The sequence below is a fragment of the Bombus terrestris genome, chromosome 6 (assembly GCF_910591885.1).
Source record: "Bombus terrestris chromosome 6, iyBomTerr1.2, whole genome shotgun sequence".
Lineage (NCBI taxonomy): Eukaryota > Metazoa > Arthropoda > Insecta > Hymenoptera > Apidae > Bombus > Bombus terrestris.
The window spans coordinates 9753637-9776284 of record NC_063274.1 but is presented as its reverse complement, the minus strand read 5'-3'; the positions used below and the strand labels follow the sequence as shown (position 1 = coordinate 9776284).

Sequence of the window (22648 nt, the reverse complement as noted above, 5' to 3'; positions counted from 1 at the left end):
CTCAGGCAGAGTAGTAATTCTACTACTACGTTATCCAGTGATTAAACTATTTATGTTAGACTTCCGGCTTCGAGTGTTTAGGATGCGTGCTGTCCCGTCATTGTTCCTAGATAACTGCAATTACGCGAATTTGCTTAGTTTACAGCAAACATTCCGAGACATAACAGTGATTCATTGAAACGCAAACGAGTGCTGGTGCCCGAGGAGATTTATGTCTGCAAATTCACATATAGAATTAATCACGTTCGAACCCTGTATCCCAAAGTAGTTGGAGCAATGGATTTAAGTGTGTGACAGTCGATGACAAAAACTGCGACATTGGAGGTATGTGTTCCTTCCTATATATTTAGTTGTCCTATATCCAGTTTATATTATTTCATAGTGTTGTTTCCAATAAGCCAATTGTATTGCAACAAAGCGCATTAACCTATCTCTTTTGTTTTTGTTGCATGTCACGTTTGCGCATGTCAAGTAATTTAAATTGTCAAAATATCTGTATAGATTATAAACTTTTAGATGTTTTGAGAGTATATATGAGAGTATGTATAATAATACTGTAATAAACAAAAAAAATATTGTACAAAACATTATAGGGAAATTTATATTTGCATAATTTTTAGGTAGAATAGAAAATAAGACAAATGTAGAACGGCTCCAAAAACAGCATAACATAGTAACATACAGTAGTGTCGTGTTAATTGGTCAGGATTTCGCTTCGTTACTATTAACTGCCCAGGCAGGATCTTGAGGTCAATTAATGCAGCACTACTGTAATTATCATTCATTTGCACAAAATTTAGTTCTTGATTAGTCTACTTTACTAAAATTTGAACGTGTAACTTGTTTGTCCAATCGCTACATTGATTTTTCATTTTTATTTATAGATCTTGGTATTTACATAACAGAGCTCATTCGTTAATCATTCTACGAATTGGGAAACATGTCTGTCATATTACAATGGCTCGATCATGGCTAGGATGTTTATTCAGTGTCTTAATATTATCCACAATTTTTTACCTGTATTTACTATTAAACGGTAATGCTCGAGTTTATACTACAATATTTCGTACTATTGATCTTTCGTCTATTATTATAGTTCCTTCTGCCGATATCAATTCCTTCAAACTTAACAATAAATTGAGCTCGCCCTTGGACGTAAAGAAAGAAAGTCCACGCGTGGAAAAGCTGCACTTAGAAAATAATCATAACGAGGTACACAAATTTAGGCCGTTTCTTGGTACATCTTGAATCTAAAATTAAAAATGAACATTTCAGAATATTTTCAAGTATAGTACATTTAATGAGTGATTCTTAATTGTGTCCTACCTTTAGCTTGTTAGTTGATTTTCATGTATTATGATCAGCAAGAAAATATTATTTGATATCGTAGGTTGTGTAATTAAATAGTAAAATTATGCAAGCAATAAATAAATGTAGTTCGTCCTATAAATTCAATTGAACAAACACACAATTTTGTTTTTTTCTCATTCTCAAAAAAAAAAATTAATAAGTTTCTTCCAATTTTTGTATTTCATGTTGATTTATCCTTTCTTCTATTTCTTCAAGAGATACACTTGTAATTATTTTTTTAATTACGATTAATTAGAACATATGTTCATTAAACCAGCAGGAGGAGAGAGAATATTTCAACACTTAATAAAAATGATCAAATGACTTGTACTAAGCCGTATTAATGTAAAACCAGATATAATATATCCTTTGTATGTTATAAAATATCATCGTGCAATTAAGAATCACGCTATATAATTTGTAAAATATTTAAATATGAAGGCGATGAAGATTAGCGATTTGTTTTAAGGTAAAATGTGAGACTATACACATTGCAATGGTATGCGCCGGATACAATTCAACGTTTGCTCTGGTGACAGTGGTAAAATCCGTTTTATTCTACCGCACTAAACCTTTGCACTTTCACTTGCTTGTTGATGAAATTGCAAACAGGACCTTGACAACAGTATTTCAAACGTGGGATTTACCACACGGTTCGTAAAAATTCACCGCGGATGTATTCTCATCCGTTTCTTAGATTAAATGTTTTTAAAAAAATCATAAGAGAGGTATTGTTGGAATATTTTCACTTAGATATATAGACTATAGATATATTTTAAAAACGCGCTATGTGTATATATATATATGAATTTTAAAGAATATTCAATTTTTTCAACAAAATGAAACTTCCAAGATAATACATCTATCCAGCAATTAATTTAGGTCACGTACTCATTACACTCTTCATGCTAATATAAAATGAAATCCTATCCCATTTTTTCACTGCTCTTAATTTAAAACAGTGAACTATACTTTTTTCCCTCTTATGAACGAGCATCACACTTGTATGTATAAATAATATACATAAAAATGCATTAATATGGAAAGTTGAATATGAAAAACGTCGAACAGTCGTTGATTCAATTATAACCAGCATGTAACATGACTGTCGACCGATGAAATAAATTTGAACAACACATTAATATAAAATTTCTGTTATTTAAATTTAAGGAACGGATGATAAACATTTTTTTTAGGCGCAATTATTCTTGAGCGATGTCAACGAATTCTATATGTTTGCAACGTTTCAGTGAATTTAACGTATTACAAAGCAGAAAAATGGGTGCCAAAGGTGTCCTGGATACCGAACAAACATTACTCGGGCGTTTACGGTCTCTTGAAATTAATTCTGCCGGATGCGATGCGGGAGGATAAAGTGCTGGTATTCGACACGGATGTGACCGTGTTAAACGATGTTAGTTTGCTCTGGCAGATGTTCGAGAAGTTCACGAGCGATCAGGCCCTAGGGCTGACGGAAAATCAGAGTCATTGGTACATAAAGGCATTGTCTTACGGTCAGCGACCATGGCCAGCTCTGGGGCGAGGCTTTAACACTGGCGTGATGCTAATGCACTTGCAACAACTCCGTAAGAGGAAATTTATGAGCCTGTGGGAAACTGTTGCGAAGCGTGTTCTGGTCCATATACCGGAAACTAGTTTAGCCGATCAGGATATAATAAATGCTGTTGTCAAAGAGTATTCATCTATCGTATATAAAATACAGTGCACATGGAATATTCAGTTAAGCGATCACACGATTAGCGATATCTGTTATCGCGATACTAGTCAAATAAACGTACGTAACGCGCTTTTTGAAACGCATTTTCAGGGCTTTGCTTTCTAAAGCAATGCTTCCTCAACACTAAGCGATTTTTTTTAGATCGTACATTGGAATTCCCCTCGCAAGCAAGATGTATATAATAAGCACATTAACCAATTTCGTAAGTTGCATAAAGTCTTCCTTGAAATGGACGGAAACTTATTACGTAAACGCTTATTTGGTTGTGATAAACACGAAGCTGTATCGGAAGTAAGTTTCCTTTTTGTTAAAACAAAGAATATTTATACACATTAGCAGAATATTATCAGAAAAGCTTCATTTTTAATGTAATTAATTTGTTAGATTATCTAAGTTGTCTTATTGCAAGGTTTTTAATAGACCATCCCCACAATTGTGTTAATTATACTTACCTACAAACGATCTAATAACTTACAAATTAAATAATCTTCAATTTATAAGTATAATATAATATAGTCAACATTTCATGGAACATTTTATAGTACGATTTAGCAAGTAATATTAGTAAAATAGAGATTTTGGATTTTTAGTACAACGAATCTGCTCTGTGTCGAGAGTTTACAAGAGGCGCAACCACGTTATATCGTACTCATCCTTTTCTCCTTGAATATGAGTACAATGTATATGCTTCAACAGACGTTGCTCTAGCAACTCAGTGTAGCGTGGAAAGGATACCGTTACTAGAAGACCTATCGAAACATTGGCCCGGTACCATAAGCGTTGCGCTATACCTTACGGACGCTGAGGTGCAGAATTTCCTCGAGTTCGTGCGCGGCTCCATCGAGCTGAGAAACAGGAAGAACATTGCATACCATGTCGTGTATAAGGATGGGGTATGTCTATCTACGAGAGTCTACATCTTGTACACGTATTTCAATAGTAAAGTTTATCAAGTAGTTGCAAGATGTTGAGTTATTCTATTAGCTCTTGCATATTTTGTTTGATCGTCTTAATACCCTTATTACTTTCGTTGCGGATAATTAATAATCTCCATGATAATTTAAAATAAGATAATTCTCAGACATGACAGGGATAAAAAAAATTGCAGATTTTTATATTTTCATGCAAATTATTTTTAAAAGCATTCGAAATATGATTTTCATCAGATTATCGAAAAAGTATACGAATGGATTCTGCTTGAATGGTAACAGATGCACAGTCATTTTTCTCTCGTATTTGGGTGTCGTACGATCCTCTATATATATATACATAAGTTTTTACGTATTCTAACAAGTGGGGCAAAGTCTGGCGCCAGAAGTTCAAGAGATGCAGAATCTGCTGCTAGAATGGCCAACAGATTCTTGAAAAAAAGGGCAACATTTCCTTCGCGTATTATGATGATCAAATTCAGCGAAATTTATGTAAATGTATGCAGACAGTTACAAGTCAATTTTGCAACGTCCAAACGAAAGAAAATACAAATAAATGCAAAGAAAATACTTTAAAATATTTTATAAGATAAGATATTAATACATATATTGATATTTAATTATACAGAACTCTTTTCACCCAGGAACTCTACCCCATCAATTATTTGCGAAATACTGCGATGTCATATATATCGACACCGTTTATCTTCCAATTGGACGTCGACTTTTTGCCGCAGTACGGATTACACGAATCTCTTATGAACTATATCATTAAATTGAATATCAGCGAGTCGGACAAAGTAGCTTTGATCGTTCCGGCGTTTGAGACCGAGCGTTATAGGTATTTCCTCGTTAAAATCGGAACAAAGAATCGCGCGATGCACATTATTATCTTTTTTATAGGTTTATCTTTCCTGCTAACAAGGATGAACTTTTGAAGTTCTTGAAGCGTGGCGTTCTATACACTTTTCGTTACCATGTCTGGACTCAAGGGCACGCTGCTACAAATTACAGTTATTGGAGGAATACGATGGAACCATACGAAGTACGTATACTGAAAACGACTTGAATCATCTCGCTTGTACGTAAATAATAAAGTTGATATCATCGTAGGTTTCTTGGGAACCAGATTTCGAACCTTACATCGTGGTTTCAAGAAAGGCGCCTCGATACGATACCAGATTCATCGGTTTTGGATGGAACAAGGTATCCTACCTAACACACTTGACGGTATTGGATTACAAGTAAGAAGCGTTTCATAAATATCCTTTATAAATGACTTTAAAACACCGAACACTATAGCGCGATACCATAAATTGGAGATTTATATAGGTACATTGTCTTGCCGGATACATTCATTATCCATCGGCCTCACGCCCCTAGTCTCGACATCGGCAAGTTCAGAACTGACTCTATTTATAGAAGGTAACGTGGCAATAAATATATAATGTCAATAAAGTAATTAGGGGAAGAGTGAAATTAATGATAACAATTTAAGATGTCGTATCCCTCGTTTGTACGAATTTATTCAATAGTAAGGTTATTTGTACTTTAAGATTCTATATTCTCTATTTACTTTAAGCACTGTGTATATTTAACGAGTAAATAAATTATGGTATATAACGTCGCACTGTTATTTGTTGTCATCGTTATTTTGCATTTTAGATGCCTGAAAAAGTTGAAGGACGAATTCGTTGATGAATTGGTGAAGAAATATGGCATGCAGACGTTATTGAAGTTAAAGAAAATGACCAAAGAAGAGAGAATATTAAAGTCTGTTGAAACCAAAAAGTAATCAGTTATATTTGTAATGATAACAGAGATTACGAAAACGCAAATATTATAGCTATTTTCTCAATAAAAAGATATAAAAAAAGACGGGTATGTTTTCCTATATTCTTTGTTAATTATTAATTAAATATTAGGTAAAGCAAGATTGAAACACTATGATGGGGTTGGGAAATATTTATTAAAATTTAACCATCGTGGAGTGTACAGAGTGGTGCTTTCAGTACATTCTCTTAATATTACAGTCACGCTAAATATTTCATTTATAAAATATGTATAGTATTTACAATGATATACATAGTACATTGACAATAGCGTATAAATTATAATCAGCCGAAATGTTGACAGAATAAAACTAAATTCCGTTACAAGGCAAGTAGTACAATTTCTCTGGCAAAACTTCCTACAAATAATAATGATCACAATGATAATAACAGCGCAACATAACGATATAAATCCAATAGATCGATAGAAATATTAAATATTAACGACGGTAAATATTATCAATAATAATAGCAATAATAATAACGCGAAAATTAATAAAAAGAGAATATGTAATAAAATAGAAAAAAGAAGACATGATCAACATTCGCAAAGATTTTTATCTCGATTATCCATCCTTAACGTTCCTATGTCATCTACAATCTAAAGTAAAAGAAAAATTCTTGATCGCTACGTTCTCCCTAGAGAGTTTCTTACACCTATATCGTGACACGCAAACATAGTTCCTTTACATTTATAATAATCCCTATTTATGATAAAAACACTTTAAAGCGTTCTTATCCTGTACAACTTAGAGCTGTACGAGATACGAAAATATGTTAATGAAACGTCATTTATTCATAACTCGGCCCCATAAAAGTCCGCGTACACGCTCATCAAGTACGAGAAACCTGGACGCGGCTGATCCACAGAAAACGGCGCCCTAACAACACTTCGTCAGGAACATGCTTCGTGTTCTGCACGGTACTATCGTTACACGTTACAGTATACATGTGGAAAGTCCTATTTTAATATGTATATTCTTTAAACAGGTGGCGATGGAATGAGTTAGGCAGTTTCAACGATGATTAGGACACGATTCGAGCGATCAATCGAGAAAGCATAATCTTTTTCCCATTTAGAACTATTTGAAATAGTATTTGCTACAGATCAGTTGACTGCTCAAGGCTACTTTATGTTTTATCTCTTTTGTGCCAACTTTAAAGACACAAGGTTCAAATTCTTCATCACAAACATGCTCCAAAATTCAGAGAAGTAGCCTTGAGTAACTAATTGATTTGAGACTTATACCAGCATCATCCGTAAATAAAAAAGCTTTCTATATATGTATATCTGTCTTCTTTTTAAGCTCCTTCGTATTTTCACCAGAAACAGAGGTTTCACCAGTATGTATTTTTTTTAATACATAACGTGGCATCAACCAATGTTTCCACAGTGTGACGAAGGAGACTTCAACCATTTAAGGGGAACATTCTAAAGTCTGGACAACGCTGGTTTACATCAAACCTTTATCGCATCATGTAACGAGTCGCGATGAAGTCTTCCCATAGAACAGTATTTGTTCGAACAGCTTTCAAAGCATGACCGTTTAATGTTTAATTAACCCAAGAAAATTGTTCTTGCGCGAACATCGCGTAGATCACCTTGGAAGTTATATTCAACCATTTTATGTTTTTGTCGTGAGCGCAATTCCTTTGGATCGAGTAAGTTACACAAAACGGAATCACGTAGTTTTTCAATTACAAAAGTTTCAGTCTTCGAAGAATGGTTAAAACAGTTCGACGAATAAACAGATGCGAACATTATACAAAATTTTACGCGATTCTCAGCACATGCAAACGAACGGCATTTAAACAGATATGATACGTACATGATACGCTTAAATTTACACGATTCAAACTATCAAGCAAGAATATCGTTAGCAGCATACGTTTAATGCTCGGAAATTAAGTTTAAGAGTTTATCACTCGTTTAGAAATTTATAATTTCAATTTTGAGATGACCTTTGACGTTAAGAGAAATTTAATTTTTTTATCAGACTTGTATCGTTGCTAGCGATTTTCATACCATCAGCCATGTACTGAATCAAATTAGCGTTTTATCTTCCATTTCCGAGAATTAGTTAGCTGTTATAAACTCTCTCGGAATATGAACTAAACTTGAAAGAACCAGTGAGAATACGGCTGAAAAATGCGTTTAAAAACGGAAATAGGATAATTAGGAAGATTATTATCGTCCCTTTTGGAATGTATTCAACATTATTCGTTTTTCTCGTGGGTGCTTCTCGAATGAATACCTTATTATAGAATAAACATTTGCGAGACACTTAGCTTCCATTCTAGAAGTATTAAATGCATTCATATTACCGAATTTATCATTTAAATGGCTATAATTGAACGACAGTAATTTATCAACTTCCAAAAAGAATACCATTGTATTTAGTCCTATAATTTTATTTGTTCCAAAGAAATTGTTTCCGTCAATTATGTGTGGCAGATAAATTTATAAATCTCTCTCTAATAAAAATAATATTAATACATTATATAAAAAATTTATCATAAAAACGATCGGTCTGAAATTCTCTCGAAATACTACATTTTGAAACATCCGCATCTATCAGTGAAATAAAATTAATTACATGCGTCTAACCTCCGGATTGTTATAGTCGGATCGGTGTATTGGACGGTACTTTCGCCTGCACCCCTACAGATGTAAATCAAGAACTTGGCGCCAATATCTCGGTGACGAAACTAAGAATATTATATACAATTTCCGATACATCTTCGATGAAGACGATAATTACCATATTATTGTGGCGCTTTGAAAATTAGATGGACGAAAAAACCACGTGATTTTTAAGTACATCCCTGGCAGCATAAGACGCAAAATGCAACTGGTCGATTTACGCAATTTCATTTTTTTTTTTTTTTTTTAAAGAAAAAAATTATTCTAACACCAGTTCTGACGTTTTTTCAATGTATCAATATTTTTCGTCAGCATCTATACCACGAAGTAAAAAGCCGAAACTTGTATTATGAAACATTTTCATCCTTTCGATTATTATGTTGTAACCCATGAATAATTAAGCCGGAAAACGTGTCTATAAGTTACAGGAAATTATGCAATCATTCCAGGTACATCTATCAAAAAGTGATTCTACTATTGTGCCCATGCAAGTTCATTAGCAAACTGCACAAAAATAATTAGTCAAGGCCGAATTATAATTTTACATTAAACACTGCGTGTTCTCGTTACCCCTTTTCTCCCGCAATCGTCGAGCTAAATCGACATCGCAAACAATTGACTAAATCGAATTTTTAATATTTCCACCTCGGGCAAACTTTATCTGGCAATTAAAACGTGGCCAAGCCGCGTTCGCTCGGGCTGTGGTTCGTCGATAGCGGCGGACGAGAAACAGGGCTCATTACGCGTTCCCATCGACGCTCGATAATTCCACAATTCAACCAGAAAACCGGTAACAAGTGCCGGGACGTCGTCCTTTCAGCGTCGCTCTATTAATGTCCTCGTCGACGTCGCGAGCAGTCTTTTCACCTGTTTCCAACGCCCTCGGATCGCTTCTAGTCTCGAAACGAGAAAATCTCGCGTGTGCCTCATTAAAAATACCAACCGAGACGTGTCCTCACGAGAACGCATCGACATTCGCAATTACACGGACTTTAGGCACCGTCTTTCTCCACCGCTTCAACCCGCTTCACGTTCTCTTTCTGTCTCCTCCTCGACTTTAATTTCCGCCACGGCGTAATGACTTCAAGCGGATATATACCTGACAGGTAGATACGCAGAGTCATTAGAAGATAGACGTTGACGAAGGATCGGAATATCTGTACGCGTCTATCGATTGGAAAAATGGTCTGCTCACGAAGGACGATAGAGAACGAATGATATCGCCTCTAAGTCGTGCTTTCAGTTGGTAGAGTAGAATGGAAAGACGCATAAACCATGTTATTGCAACGTTCGAGGATCAAAGAGGGAGTGTCATTAAAACGACGAACAGCCTAACTGCGCGCACGAAGTATCCTCGCCATAATAATTACACGCTGACTGGTATTGGCTCGTCATGCGCATCCCTGGTAAACACGTCACAGCTAATAGTACATAGAGCAGACGGGGTTGACCCCCTACGTTATAATTGCGGGGATCGTATACGTTCTATTTTCGCGTGTACGATCGTACCGCTATTCATTATGTGGAGGAAACTATGGCGGGGAATCGAGAAGGGTTGCGTTCACGCGAACGCGTTCAATGCGAAACAAATCTCATCGACGAACAGCGTTCCTTCTACTTGCTCTCTTTGGGGACTAAAGAAGTTTTTCTCGAATCGATAAATTTTCGACGACAATTGTTGCAAACGTGCTTCGAAGCAATTAACGCGACACGTGGTACGAATTTCCCTGCGAGTTTTTACAAGTTTCAAGGTGCAAAATTAGTTCTTCGACGGCGTGATCATTATTCTGGGACAAACAGTAAAGTATACTGAATATTTTCAAGAAATGAAAATAAATCCTTAGCATCGTGAAAATAAACGACAATGTTTCCCTCTTACGTCGATATTTATATTTAAAAATAAACTAAGATCATTTCTCATTTGTATCTCCTTAAATCTCAAATAAAACTAAGCATCTTTCGCTCTTGAAAAATCAAGGATGAAGAATCAACCTTCAAAAAACATCCACGCGACGTTATATTTAGCCAACCGTCCCTTATATACTGGAATTCAAATCGAATCGTAATCTCGACAAATACACCGTTACATATGTAAGCGCCAGTGCGAATCAAGAAATCGGTGTAGAGAACCTGTGCATACACACGACGAGGAATTAAACGAGGAGATGATCGCAGACAAGGCAAATCCTAGGAATCTAACGACCGTCTCGACATATTTTACAGCTGCGCGAATCGCTTTCTGGATCCGGTTAATTCCTTGGGACTAAGAACGTGGAATACAGACGAAGCGTATCTTCCCCGCGCGATTGTCGTGGGTACGAATCGTAGTCGGAGAATTCGTCAAAATACAAAATTACAAAAATATACTCGTGGCGCCGTACCAACCGGTCGTGCCACGCTTGCTTCGTACGTGCCTACATTTACATATAAACAACGTCGTGAATTAGCGTGCAATTAAGGTCCGTGTGTATTTACAGGGCGTGGCACAACAATTGGATCGGACAAGCCGCGACTCTGCTAGGCCGCTTAAAATAATTCGCGACGATTCGTTCGTGTAATCTCGCTTCCGGTTGATTGTGGTGATCTTTGTGCGAAGAAGCGTTCGAGATCATTCATCGGAAATTTTTGTACACATTGCTGGTTTCCTTATTCGTTCGATTTTCAAGTGTTAGAGATTTTACGTAACAAATCTCCAATGTTGTAAGTTGAGTCATAAGACTGATTACCATCTTAGAGACTTTTAATTTGAAGTTGAAATAGGAAACATTTATATACATAAATAATTTTGGAGGATAGTGTGAAATTAGATTTAACGTTTACAGATAATTGCGTTCGTAGAAAGTGAAGTTTATCGGGACGAAAATAATAGAAATATTTGAAGAGTGTAATTGTTCTAAAAAATGAAAGGAGAAAATGATTGTTATTTTCTGTTACAACTCCTCCTTCAATTAATCCCTACAACATCGTGAATTACAGCATCGCAATCCTCTATTCACAAAGTTTAACATCTATTATCTAACAAGTACGAGTAAAACACACAAATTTCTTCTCCATTAAATTTTCTCCTTACAAAGGTTTTCAAAGACTATTCGTAGTAAATTCTTACTTCCAGAACAACTAGTAAGAGATAACTGTACATTGGCACCTATTTTATATTAACTTCTCTTCTTGCTCTCCTTTTAAGAATATTACGTTAATAGATTGTATATTTGTTAAAACGTAGCTGAGGAAACGAAGTTACACGATCGCGCCGCGATTTTCTCCGTGCCGTCCCATCGGCATCGCATCATCGTCCTTAGATTCGTTTCGTAATACTGTTAGGTGCGTTATGACGCTCGGGGAAGATATTTCGTCGCTATCACGACGAAACCCTTTGTTTCATAAATTGACACGTCATTATCATTACCCAAGTAGTTGTAAAGAAGAATAAGACTTCTTTCTTCAAATATGCATATAAAGAATGGTACCTTCTATTTGACTGAAAATAGATAAAGTGATAGAAAAAGAGTTGACAAAATTTATCTCGAAAATTTATTATTTCGCTCTTTTAATAATTATAATAGAATGTAACGTCTGATCTTTTAGATACGATATCACTTTTTTGTTGCAAGTGAAGTCTTTTGAATATTTAGCACATAGCAAAGAACGTTAATATGGTTTAAAATGTTCTTAATGGAGCTCGATTCTTTTTATCGTATTTATCTTTATTTAACGTTATTTAACTTTATGAAAATTATCGTATAAAATAATAATTACGAATAGTTTGTAGTTTTGTAATTGGAACATTCTGGAAAAATTATTTTAATACAATACTCGAGGGATTAGCTTGATTAAACAAAAGTATGCGTCTTCCTGTTTCAAGCGAAAGACAGAATATGAAAATAATTTGTACCACTCAACATTTTTCTCTTCCATTTATACTATTTTCAAACAAACAGAGCGTTCAAATCTTTCCAATTACGTGACACATCCTGTGCTTTTAACAAACAAACTCAGGTTAATAATGCGCAAGCTACGTTGCTTTTAATAATTAAAAGATCGCTTTCAGAGAGGAAAAATCCAACGAAGAAAGGTCCACAAAAGCAAATGTTTGTTCGTTGTAAATTCAGAATTAGCGAATGCTTTATGAAAAAATAAAGCCGCTTGAAACCGTTTAATTATCTTGAAGCGTTTCCTGGTGCTTGGAAGATTCGTTGAGAAAACGGGAAGCCTGTTAGGAATATTCAAAGTCGTTGAAGGGACTCTTCCGTTAGAACTAGCGTTACAGGATGAGGATTCGTGTGTTCGCAACAAGTTGCGCGAACGATCGATCCCTAAATCCTCGCCAAAGTCGGGAATGCAACGTTAAGCTCCGGATAAAGCGTACAGAAAGTATAACGAGTTCATGTAGCTTACGAGCGATAAACGTTTAGTCCAAGAATGATCCTTTCTGTATATCTGTAAGGCCATTAGAATACTGAATTGGCTAAAAATGTTTGCCTTTCGGTCATGTTGCATTTCGTTTGACACGCAAGACAGATCGATGGCCGGAAAGTATCGTGAATTTCCCCAAAACTCGAGGAACCTACACGAAAGACGTAATCGAAGCTATCGAAGTTCGATGAAAAGGAAGTTTGAGTCACGCGTTCTATGGAGCCGGAAGAAATAATTCACGATCAATCGCTTTGAATGTACAGCTTCTTTTCCTCGTACACTTTTTTAAATTAAATCTGTTAATTAAGCGCGAATCGCATATACAGTTCTTCGTGTTTTACGTATACGACACTTTCTTTCTTCGTTAGTTCTAAGATCGATTTACGTTGTATCCCTAACTCAAGGATTAGACGCGCCTTGCTTTCACGTGTCGCCATTTCCATTCTTTTTCAAAGAAATTTTCGTGCAGAATCACTTGTTTCACGTACGGTTCGGCGAAACCTTAGTCAGATCGAACCATTAGAGGATAGACGAGCTATTTCTTAAGTAGTATAATACACATTGTATGTACAAGCTGTACGATGATTTCTTTTTACAACATACATTCGGCGATTCGCCAGGAAAAATGCACGTACACTGAGATCTCTCTTCGTAGATACGAAGTAGCATGGCCTTGCGCAAATATTAAAATATTTCTGAGTAGTTTCGAGGGACGAGAATAACATGAATTTGATCACGGTATCTTATAACGTCGATCGTGTAAACCGCGCCACTACTCTCGAGAAAATCCATAGGACCGATCTTTTCATACCGATTTACGACCTCGTAACACTCAGATTGAAACATCTGTGATATTTTACCATTAACAACGAATATAATCGGAAGATTTTACGTATGCGTTTCTGTCAACGTTACTAGAAACAGTTATTCTAACATCTCCGTTACTTGAATACGTTTTCTTTTACATAGTGCGGAACCATGCACATGGCTTCCCGTGCGTTACTCTTAATTCCGATTTACATATCGCTAAAACAGATACCGGTTCGATGCGGTCAAGTACCAATGCGTAATATGTAATATGTAATTAAAACAATAAAGAAACATAATCTTAAACCTAAGAGAAGTAGAAAACCAAAGTATCGTTTTGCACTTCCTTGGAGGATAAAAAAGGACAATAACAAAGTCGAAATATCGTGTAAAAATGATCGATAGCACAGTACACATCGGCAGAAGTACAAAATTTAAATAATAATAATAAAACAAGGAAGAAATATATAGAAATAAAAAAAATTAAGAGGTATCGATCACATGATCGTTTTGCAAATAGATCGTATAAAAGAACGCATCGTTTCATGATGCTGCGGTTTGAATGCGATCTTCGTTAGGCATGCAACAAGCACGTCAATAAATAAGACGAACGTCTCCATATGGAGACATTATCCTTAATGCTAATGTCCGGTTACGTTGTATTTTACATGAATTCTGTCTATGATCGTCCGTGAACGGCACAACCCGCTATCCACTAATTTTCTCGTTACACGTAGTAAAACCAATCACGAGCGTTCGTGGCGTTTTGTTGTATCCATCGTATCGTCGAGATTGTTTCTTTCAAAAAAACGTTTCATCGAATGTTCCTCCCCGAAATTGTAAAACGATCTTGAAAGACATAGTCGATTTTCGATCGATCGCTTCGACACTTCTCTCGTTATTCGCGTTATTCGCCGTTGCGTTGCCCTATGTAGAGAATCCGCGTGTCGATCTCACGAATCACATAATATATGCTTGTCCTCCACCCGATCGGAAACCCTGTCATGCGCCGCGAACCGAATAAATTATAAAATACATAAAAAGAGACAGAGAGGATACACGATGAACAAAGAAAGAATAACCGGCAAAGGCGTCTCGTCCGAAAAATTTTGCTGGTGTTTCTCCGCCAAAGTCAGCGGTTTACCCGACGAACCATGTTCACCGGATGTGGAAGCCCCCGGCACGCTCGTTCGTCAGCACGTTCGCCGGCGGAACTTACGCGCTCCGACCGAATATCGACCCGCCGCGTATCGAGGGGGTCGTTTCAACTTGAAAGGCACTACCGGTTTAATGTGGCTTCGGTCATGCGTCTCTCCTCCTCAGCACGGCCACGACCTCGCGGCCTCATCTTCGTCGACCGACATACGTCGATCATACCTCTGTGCCGTCTTCGCCCTCGTCCTCGTACAGGGGACCGTTGGTGGACTTCTTCTTAGGTTTCGGGGGTGGTCTCGGTGGTACTTTTCTTCCTAACGTGTTGCTACTACCGGATTGTTGTTGCTGTTGCGGTTGGGCTTGTCCAACAAGATGATTACTGTCGGTCGATTCGTCAGCGAGTTTGGTTGGCCATTCGGCTGCACCTTCCGGAGCGGCTCTATCGAGTGGACTGCTGGTCAATATATTTGGTGTGCTCCGCTGTATCGTACCGTAGTGCGAGCCTGGCGTTCCAGGCAGAGGTCGATTCCTCATCGAGGACAACGGTTCGGGACTTTTGTTCAACGATAGGACCGAACTACCATCAGCGGTCGTTCTTAATCCCAAATTATCGTAAACCGGCTCCAATCCGTCCGTAGGCGATGTGGGTGGTCCGCTGCTCCAGCTGGGTGCTCTTGGTCTGCGTGGTATCGTCACGTAGCCATGACGTGGCATTACAGGTGCGATCGACGAGCTCGTAATTCCATAGGGTGTAACACTACGGTTGTGCGGCAAAGTCTTGAAAGCTGCTGGATATTGGTTCGAGGGTGAGGCAAACGCGGCTGTCGTGGGTGTCACATGTTGACTCGGAAGACGCGTGTTGTCGGGCGCGGTGGACGCCTGGCTCGTCGGCGATGCGCCTCGACCGCCGGAGAAGGCCAACAGATCCGGCGGATACTGGCGGTAGCTTCCGCCTCCTCCGCGGCACATGGTGCCGGTTCCGCTCTCGAGCTCTGGCGTCGCTCGTTCTTCCCTCTCGTCGTCGCCGACGCCGCCGATCACTCCGCTGCCGACACCGCCACCGATACCATCAGCTGCCAGAACATAAACAAAAAAGAAGGACGAACGTTAAGAAAGAAAAGTGAAAGACGCGATAATCATAATGAAACATAACAGAAAAAAAAAGAGATTTAAGCGCCGCCGGTCGAGTAAAAGCGATAACAATTCAGTGGCGTATGGATATTAGTAGAGTTGTTAAGTGGGAAAGATACGCCCCGCGGTTTTACGGCTTGCGTTGAATCGGGGCGCAATTTGGAACGAGGACAAGGAGATCTCGTTGCTTCTATGAAACTGTATGTACACTCTTGCGTAGTTCGATCAACCGAGTTATTCGTAAAATGTCTTCGTCTATATCTAACAATTTGGAAATTATTTCCAATATTTGAGAAAATGCAGACAGACAAACTTGGAGTTATATGTAGTATAAATATCATCCAGAATCATGTTATAGATCATTTCGACTCATCTGATGCTACGTAGAAGGTTAAGATACTAAGACTAAATAATATAAATAAGGAAATGATTTATAATAAAAATACCCTGAAGTAAGAAAAATAAAATTAAGCTTTAGAACTGTCTATGGAAAACATATATGAGGAAGATTATTGTCACAGATCCCCTGGCATCCCTCGATTGCATCCCTATTCGAATACCTTCTTTAGTATGCTATCGAAGCGAAACCTATCACAAGAAATTTCCTTTCAAACGTTTTACATTTCCCCGCAGCTAAAACGCAAAGTTCACGATTCGTCGAGAACTCAACGAAATGATAAAAATATCCATACTCGATACTTTCTTTGCTCGTGAGCTACTTTAGTTAGATACTGCGCATCGGAGGAGATTATGTAATATACAAGACCTGCCACGATTTATAACGCAAAGACACGTAAATCGATCGTGTCCTTTGAGATAAAGTTTCATCGGGAGAAAAGTGGGTCGTGATTCTTACGTGTTTCACTCGCTCCACTTCGGAGCTATAATTTAAATACAACCAGCGATTCCATCATCTTCTTGCGTAACAAATCTGTCAAGAAAATGTACACTTGGCTTCTTTTAATCGAATATTACTCACAGTCGAGGATTTCGTTTCGATGCTCTGCCATTTTTTCGACCTCGTGCGCCATGACACGAACAACGATACATTTCGCCGCTCCATCTAAATTTCGAGGTATACTATTCGTGTATATCTGTGCGTGGGTTCGCGCAAAATCTTAGCGAGTGTCAATGGCAGGTAAACGAAAGGACCAGTGATCATAGAAGTTTTATCATAGTGTTTTTTCAGTACTCAAATTCTGTTCAATAGTAGAGTGAAAAGAGAATGTAGGCCAAGAGGTAGAAAGAAAAAGATTGCGCACGACTAACCTTCCGGCAAGCGGATACAAAAGGACACCGGGTGTACGCGGAGGTAATTGAGATGCGGAAGGTAACTGTTCAAATACGAGATCCTCGACAATTTCAATTATTGTCTTTGAAAGTGTATAGACAAAGAGCCGGGAACGCGAGTATCGCATACATATACGTATTATACGTGCAAGAGATTTCACGATGAGAACGCACAAGGAAGAATAGTTCTCAATAAAACGACAGAACCTGCTAATTCAGATGGAAGCGGTGCGTGATGATTATTATTGTACTCTCCTTTGTGGAATCCGAGGCAAACGTCGCAAAACGCGTATTTTCCTTTTCCCTTATCGCTTTAATCACCACTCTATGCGTACAACAGTCCCCCAGTACTCGCTCCCCTATTGTTCCCAGTATTTTCATTATTTACGGTAGAGAGCGAGTAACCATGTTTCAATTAACAGCAACATCTTTCCCTCGTCCTGATCCTTCGCTCGCTTACCCTCCATTGTCCCTCCACACCGGTTTATCTTTTCGTTCCGTTCTGTTTTCATCTTATGGTTCGACGCGACTTACCGACGTCGTTTTTTTGCGCCGTCTCCCTTCTTACGCTATACACAAAAATTGAACTACAGAGTGCGCAATTACCCCCGACTCGTCTTTCTCGTTGATCGCCGTTATTATCGTCATCGTTGCTCTCTGCGAGAAGAAGATTATGTACAACGCCGTCGCCACGATATCAGCCGTAAGCTAAAGGACAAAAATACTTGGGTCTCTGTTGAACGGTTACCCGCATCGACGTACATTATACATGGAATTTATCCATACCGCGCGTTTAAACGATCGTATATGCATATATTTACAAGTCTATCAAAATAATCGTTTTCGCGATACGTCTGTGAAACACGACGATTAGATTACGTCGTGTCTAATTAAACGACAGGCCGACGTCGGACACAGGCATTCCGCATGCAGCATTTCTTTTACGGAAAACGAGGTTGTTCGCGGAGAAAAACGCTATCAATAACGACCAGACGCAAATGACGAATGCCTTTCACCTATCTTTCTCTCTCTCTCTCTTTCTCACTATATTTCTCGCTTCCTCTTTCTCTCTCTTTGTATCATTACATGTTGCACGCTCTCATTAATCTTGCAACAGTCTTGGTCGATATTCGTTCACCCAGGATCGATGGCGCCTCATTTATCTGTCGACGGGATTACTGAACCTCGCCAGCATTACGGCCGACACGATTGTCTTAAAGTTAAATACACTCGCCATATATACGATTCAATTAATCTATTCCGTCCTTTAATTAGCGACGATACCCACTTCCGAAACGGAGGCGAACGTATGTTTTCGAAGGAAATCGGAAGATTAATGGCTGCGGTGTTAACAATATCTAAATTGGATTTCGTTTCGGCGCACCGTTTATCGAAGAAATTCCTTTGTTCACGGTTCCGTTGATTGATCTTCGTGTCAATATCAGCGATGATTTTGCCACGAAACATCGTATTACGTTGTACCACGAATACGTACACGAACAGAGACAGTTTGTCATACTCTAATTTTGAACTCTCGATATTTGGAGAAAATTTTTTTGAAAACAAAATGTTTTTAGACCTTTATATTGGTAAATTTTGGGGTCAAAATGAGTGAAATCTATTCTTCATGGCCTATTGCTGCGTTTTAATTAAAAATGAATTCATTATTCATAAATTTCCATTCATAGTTTCTAGTTCGCTGTTCAATAGAACGAGTTAAAGGATACTTCGCGGAAGAAATAAAGCAACTCCGTTTTGTTCAGTATTTTTGCTTTACGCACACCCAGTTACGTAATTTTTGCCGCAATGATATCCCTTTTTACGGTTAGTAATAAAACAGCCAATAGAAAAAACGACGGAACGTTTAGTTATATAACTTTCTACAATATTATTTCTTTTGTAGTAGTAGCTAGTCCTAAATGCAATTCTTCTTTTTATAGAATCGTATCCTTCTCGAAATGAAAAATATAAAAAAGACGCCTACGAAATATGTACATTATATACTTTATAACATGTACATTTTCGTGATATCCTTTTATATTCTTACGATTGTTAGAGACCTTTCTTTGATTATCGTATCACAAGTATGTATTTTGTGATACTGAAAAAAATATACGTATATTTTTTTTATTAACCGCAATTAAATTACCTTTCTCTCCACTTACTCTTTTTATAAAAATTAAATTGACCCCATCTACTCGATATGTATGAAGTGTTTGACCCTATCAAGAGTAACCCTGTTTAATATACACTAGCTCGTGAAAATATTTGAATATTTTCCATAGAAAACATTTATGTCCATAATATTGTATGCTTTATGTAAAACACGTCGAAATTTCATTAGCACCGTAATCAAACACGACTCAATACCCTTTGTATAACACATCTAACGTATTCATACAAAATTTCCACGATTCTTCGAATGTTTTCTTGACCCCGTGTAAATTTACCATTCGTTCAAATAATTTGCTGGAATTTTAATCGAAACCTAAATTTTATTTAAAAACTTTCGCTCGACTCCGAACAAACGCGAAAGAAATATTTACGTAACATCAATCCTGGGAAGGTTCACAGTCGGAAACCCATTACTCGTTCGATTTCCTCGTTTCGTGTTCGTGTACGATGCACGCGAGCAGCAGTGGACGACCATCGAGCCTGGTTGATCGTCGAGCGTTTCGCGAACGTCTCGACGTAATCGCCGCTCGGAAGCTAACAAATGGTTAGTAGCTAGCACCTGGCCACGCACTGTTTAGTAATGTAAGCAGTGTACTGACCGAAGACTGAGTCGTTGTCGAGCAATGTACGGTTCAGCTCTGTCATCTCGGTGCCGTGCGACGTCACTGAAGGCGCTTCGTATCGTCTGGGTGGCTTCACCACGGGATTTATAGTCGTGATGAGGGACTTCTCCTGTTCACCGAGGCCGTGGTGCTCCATCGAGGCGGCCTCTAAGCTCTTCTCGTCGTGTCTCGTTCGTCGACGACGACAATAGCACACGCAAAAGGACACGGTCACCACCAGAAGTAGCAACGCGGTCACGCCAAAACCGAGCGCGAGAGGCAGACTAATTATATTGTCCTTGCCGCCCATGGCGTCACCAGCGATAGTCAGGGTCACGTTCTTCTCTGTATTTCCGCCCGGACTTTTCGCTAGACAGACGTAATCACCCTTGTCCGAAGGAATAACGTCCGGTATCGTGAGGTTCAGCCATTCGTGGCTCGATTTCAGGATGTAGTTTTTCTCTCCGTTGTGTCGTCTCGTATGATTGTTCAAAATTCTCGACCGATGTACCCAGGCCAACTGAAATAGAAAAGTAAAACGATTGAAACATTTTATTAATCTTTGAATTTATGGTAATTGCGTCTTGATAATCTAAAATTGTTGTATCTTTGTTATCTTTGTCAGAAACTATATCAGAGTATTGTAACCTACTCAGATGGCAATAAAGTGTACATATGAACGAAAAAATTCTAAGGATGTCCTTAATTTTCAGTTTTCGTGCTACGAAAGGGACTTCGCTAACGTATACAAAGGCTCGCCCAACTGCGTTCTTTTTTTGGTACGACGTGATTTCAAAAGACGCAGTTTTCTCTTCACAAACTTTTTTTCCTTCCCCTTTTTATACTTGCCCACGTGTTATTCTCCGCAAAGTTGAAGGATATTTTCGTTAAATCATAGAAATTTCGCCACACAGTTTTGTCAATGGCTCGCGCAGACCTCGCGCGAATTGTTGTAGAGTATAATACGTCGAGGAAACAAATCGATATGGCGAGACAATGGACCTTTTTAAAAAAACACCATTTTCGTTTCGTGTTTTATAACATTTTTATACAAAGTATTCATTTGTTTTATCACAAAAGACTTTTTTCAACGGATCTATTTTATAAACCCTTCGAAAATACCGAAAGTACTAACAATTACCGAGACATTTTCTACGAATGTTCTTGGCTTGTATCTTATCCAAGTGTTTACGATTAAAATTACAAAACACGAGATCATAGCCGATAAACGTTAAGAAAAAGATCTCTTCCACGGTGAGATCCGAAAACAATGTTGAGTCGGAGATCGTTTAGAAGCTTTCAGGCTAAGTTGCCTGAATGCGGGCTTAACCAGCGTAATCTTTCCAACGGATCTAACCTCCGCATCGAGCCAGATTGTATACTAAATAGTTTGTAAGCTACTGTAGATTACCGCAGTCAACATTTCTCGGACTTAATTGCGTCTTGCTTTACAATACTTCACGGTGCGCATTCCGTCCTATTTTATCCTCGTCGTTTAACAGAGTTTCTCCCCATGCTATGCAACGAATAAAAACGCAAACGACGTATATACACGATATCATACCTGCGGTCGTGGGATCCCAGAAGCCCTGCACCAAAAGGTGACGTTGCCTTTGCCAACTTCGATCTTCACTGACGGCCCTATCGTGAAGATTTCAGGTCGGCAAGCGAATTCGTCACTGCTGACTTCGTCCCACATCTTCCCTGCAAGGGTAGCTGGCTGTTGGCATGTGGTGGGTTTCGTGTACAGCTTTCGTTCTATCGTCCAATCGCGAAATTTCTTCAGACGGCAATTGCAATTCCATGGATTGTTATGCAGCTCTAGGCTGCCAAGCTTCGGCAACGTCTCGAAGCTCTGCACCCTCAATACGCTCAGATTATTCCCATCCAAGGTCAACAATCGCAATTCCGGAAGATTACGAAAGGTTTCCTCCTCCACTCGCTCTAACTCGTTGTTAGACAGCATCACCTTCTGTAGATACGCGAGATCGTGAAACAAACCGTTTTCCAACACCTTCAGCTTGTTCTCGTTCAACAACAACACCCTTAACCGTTGCGTCTCCCTGAACGTACCGGGATACAAGGTTTTAATGTTATTTCCTGATAAATCGATCTCAATCACGATCTTCAGGCCGTTGAACGCGTCCGTGTGGATCGACTCGATCTCGCATTTTCGCAGCACCAACTTCTGAAGATTGACTAGATGCACCCGACTGAACGAGTCGTGCATCAGGTGCATGATACGATTCCCGGTCAAATCGAAATTCTGAATCTCTGGCGACAAACTGCTGGGTATCTGCGTGAGATTCTGCTTGATGCATTCGGCGGTCTTCCTGCCGGAGATCCATCTGCACTTGCACGACGACGAACACTGCGCCGTCCAATATTCCTGGCTCCAACACACCACGACCACCAGTGTTGAGTAAAGTAACAGTTTCGCCGTTCTTAGCTCCATCCCGAGGATTTCTGTTAACAAGAGAAACATGATGGGCTAGATTAGAACATGTTCAAGTGTGTACTGGTTATGGGCGTGTTACTCGTTCCGAAGGGTAGAAAGGGGTTGGATATATAATTTGGGGACG

At 38.5% G+C, this 22648-nt stretch overlaps 2 protein-coding genes across 10 annotated transcripts in view; one reads left to right on the top strand and one right to left on the bottom strand.

Annotated features, from left to right (window-relative positions):
- The first annotated feature begins 35 nt into the window (after positions 1 to 35).
- Positions 36 to 5895, top strand: LOC100648019 (xylosyl- and glucuronyltransferase LARGE1). 4 transcript variants are annotated; one of them, XR_007224386.1, is made up of 13 exons: positions 36 to 324; positions 621 to 770; positions 885 to 1036; positions 1097 to 1212; positions 1820 to 2003; positions 2601 to 3145; positions 3230 to 3379; positions 3679 to 3981; positions 4662 to 4858; positions 4921 to 5062; positions 5131 to 5261; positions 5340 to 5442; positions 5683 to 5796. XR_007224386.1 is itself a non-coding variant. In XM_012309458.3 (13 exons), the coding sequence occupies exons 3-13, from the start codon at positions 958 to 960 to the stop codon at positions 5810 to 5812; spliced, it is 2070 nt and encodes a 689-aa protein (XP_012164848.1). In that variant the 5' UTR covers positions 38 to 324; positions 621 to 770; positions 885 to 957; the 3' UTR covers positions 5813 to 5895. The 4 variants fall into 4 exon arrangements, 3 of the variants coding, with proteins under 3 accessions (XP_012164848.1, XP_048262694.1, XP_048262695.1); XM_012309458.3 differs by having other exon boundaries at positions 38 to 324; positions 5350 to 5442; positions 5683 to 5895; XM_048406738.1 differs by lacking the exons at positions 621 to 770; positions 885 to 1036 and having other exon boundaries at positions 39 to 324; positions 5350 to 5442; positions 5683 to 5895.
- Positions 5896 to 5967: 72 nt separating this feature from the next.
- LOC100647898 overlaps positions 5968 to 22648 on the bottom strand; it is a 413467-nt gene continuing 396786 nt past the window's right edge. For all 6 annotated transcript variants that reach the window (XM_048406733.1, XM_048406735.1, XM_048406734.1 and 3 more), the window contains 3 exons: positions 21631 to 22532; positions 20064 to 20586; positions 5968 to 15941 (listed from right to left, as the gene is read on the bottom strand). In XM_048406733.1, the coding sequence (XP_048262690.1) occupies positions 15085 to 15941; positions 20064 to 20586; positions 21631 to 22532 (2282 nt within the window). In that variant the 3' untranslated portion in view covers positions 5968 to 15084. The remainder of the gene's footprint in view (positions 15942 to 20063; positions 20587 to 21630; positions 22533 to 22648) is intronic.

Excerpts from the sequence above, each read along its gene's own strand:
- LOC100648019 (XM_012309458.3), top strand. The coding sequence starts at position 958 with ATGGCTCGATCATGGCTAGGATGTTTATTCAGTGTCTTAATATTATCC. Across the intron at positions 3,982-4,661 it reads ATGTCGTGTATAAGGATGGG|GAACTCTACCCCATCAATTA; the intron begins GTATGTCTATCT and ends CTTTTCACCCAG. Across the intron at positions 4,859-4,920 it reads TTTGAGACCGAGCGTTATAG|GTTTATCTTTCCTGCTAACA; the intron begins GTATTTCCTCGT and ends TCTTTTTTATAG.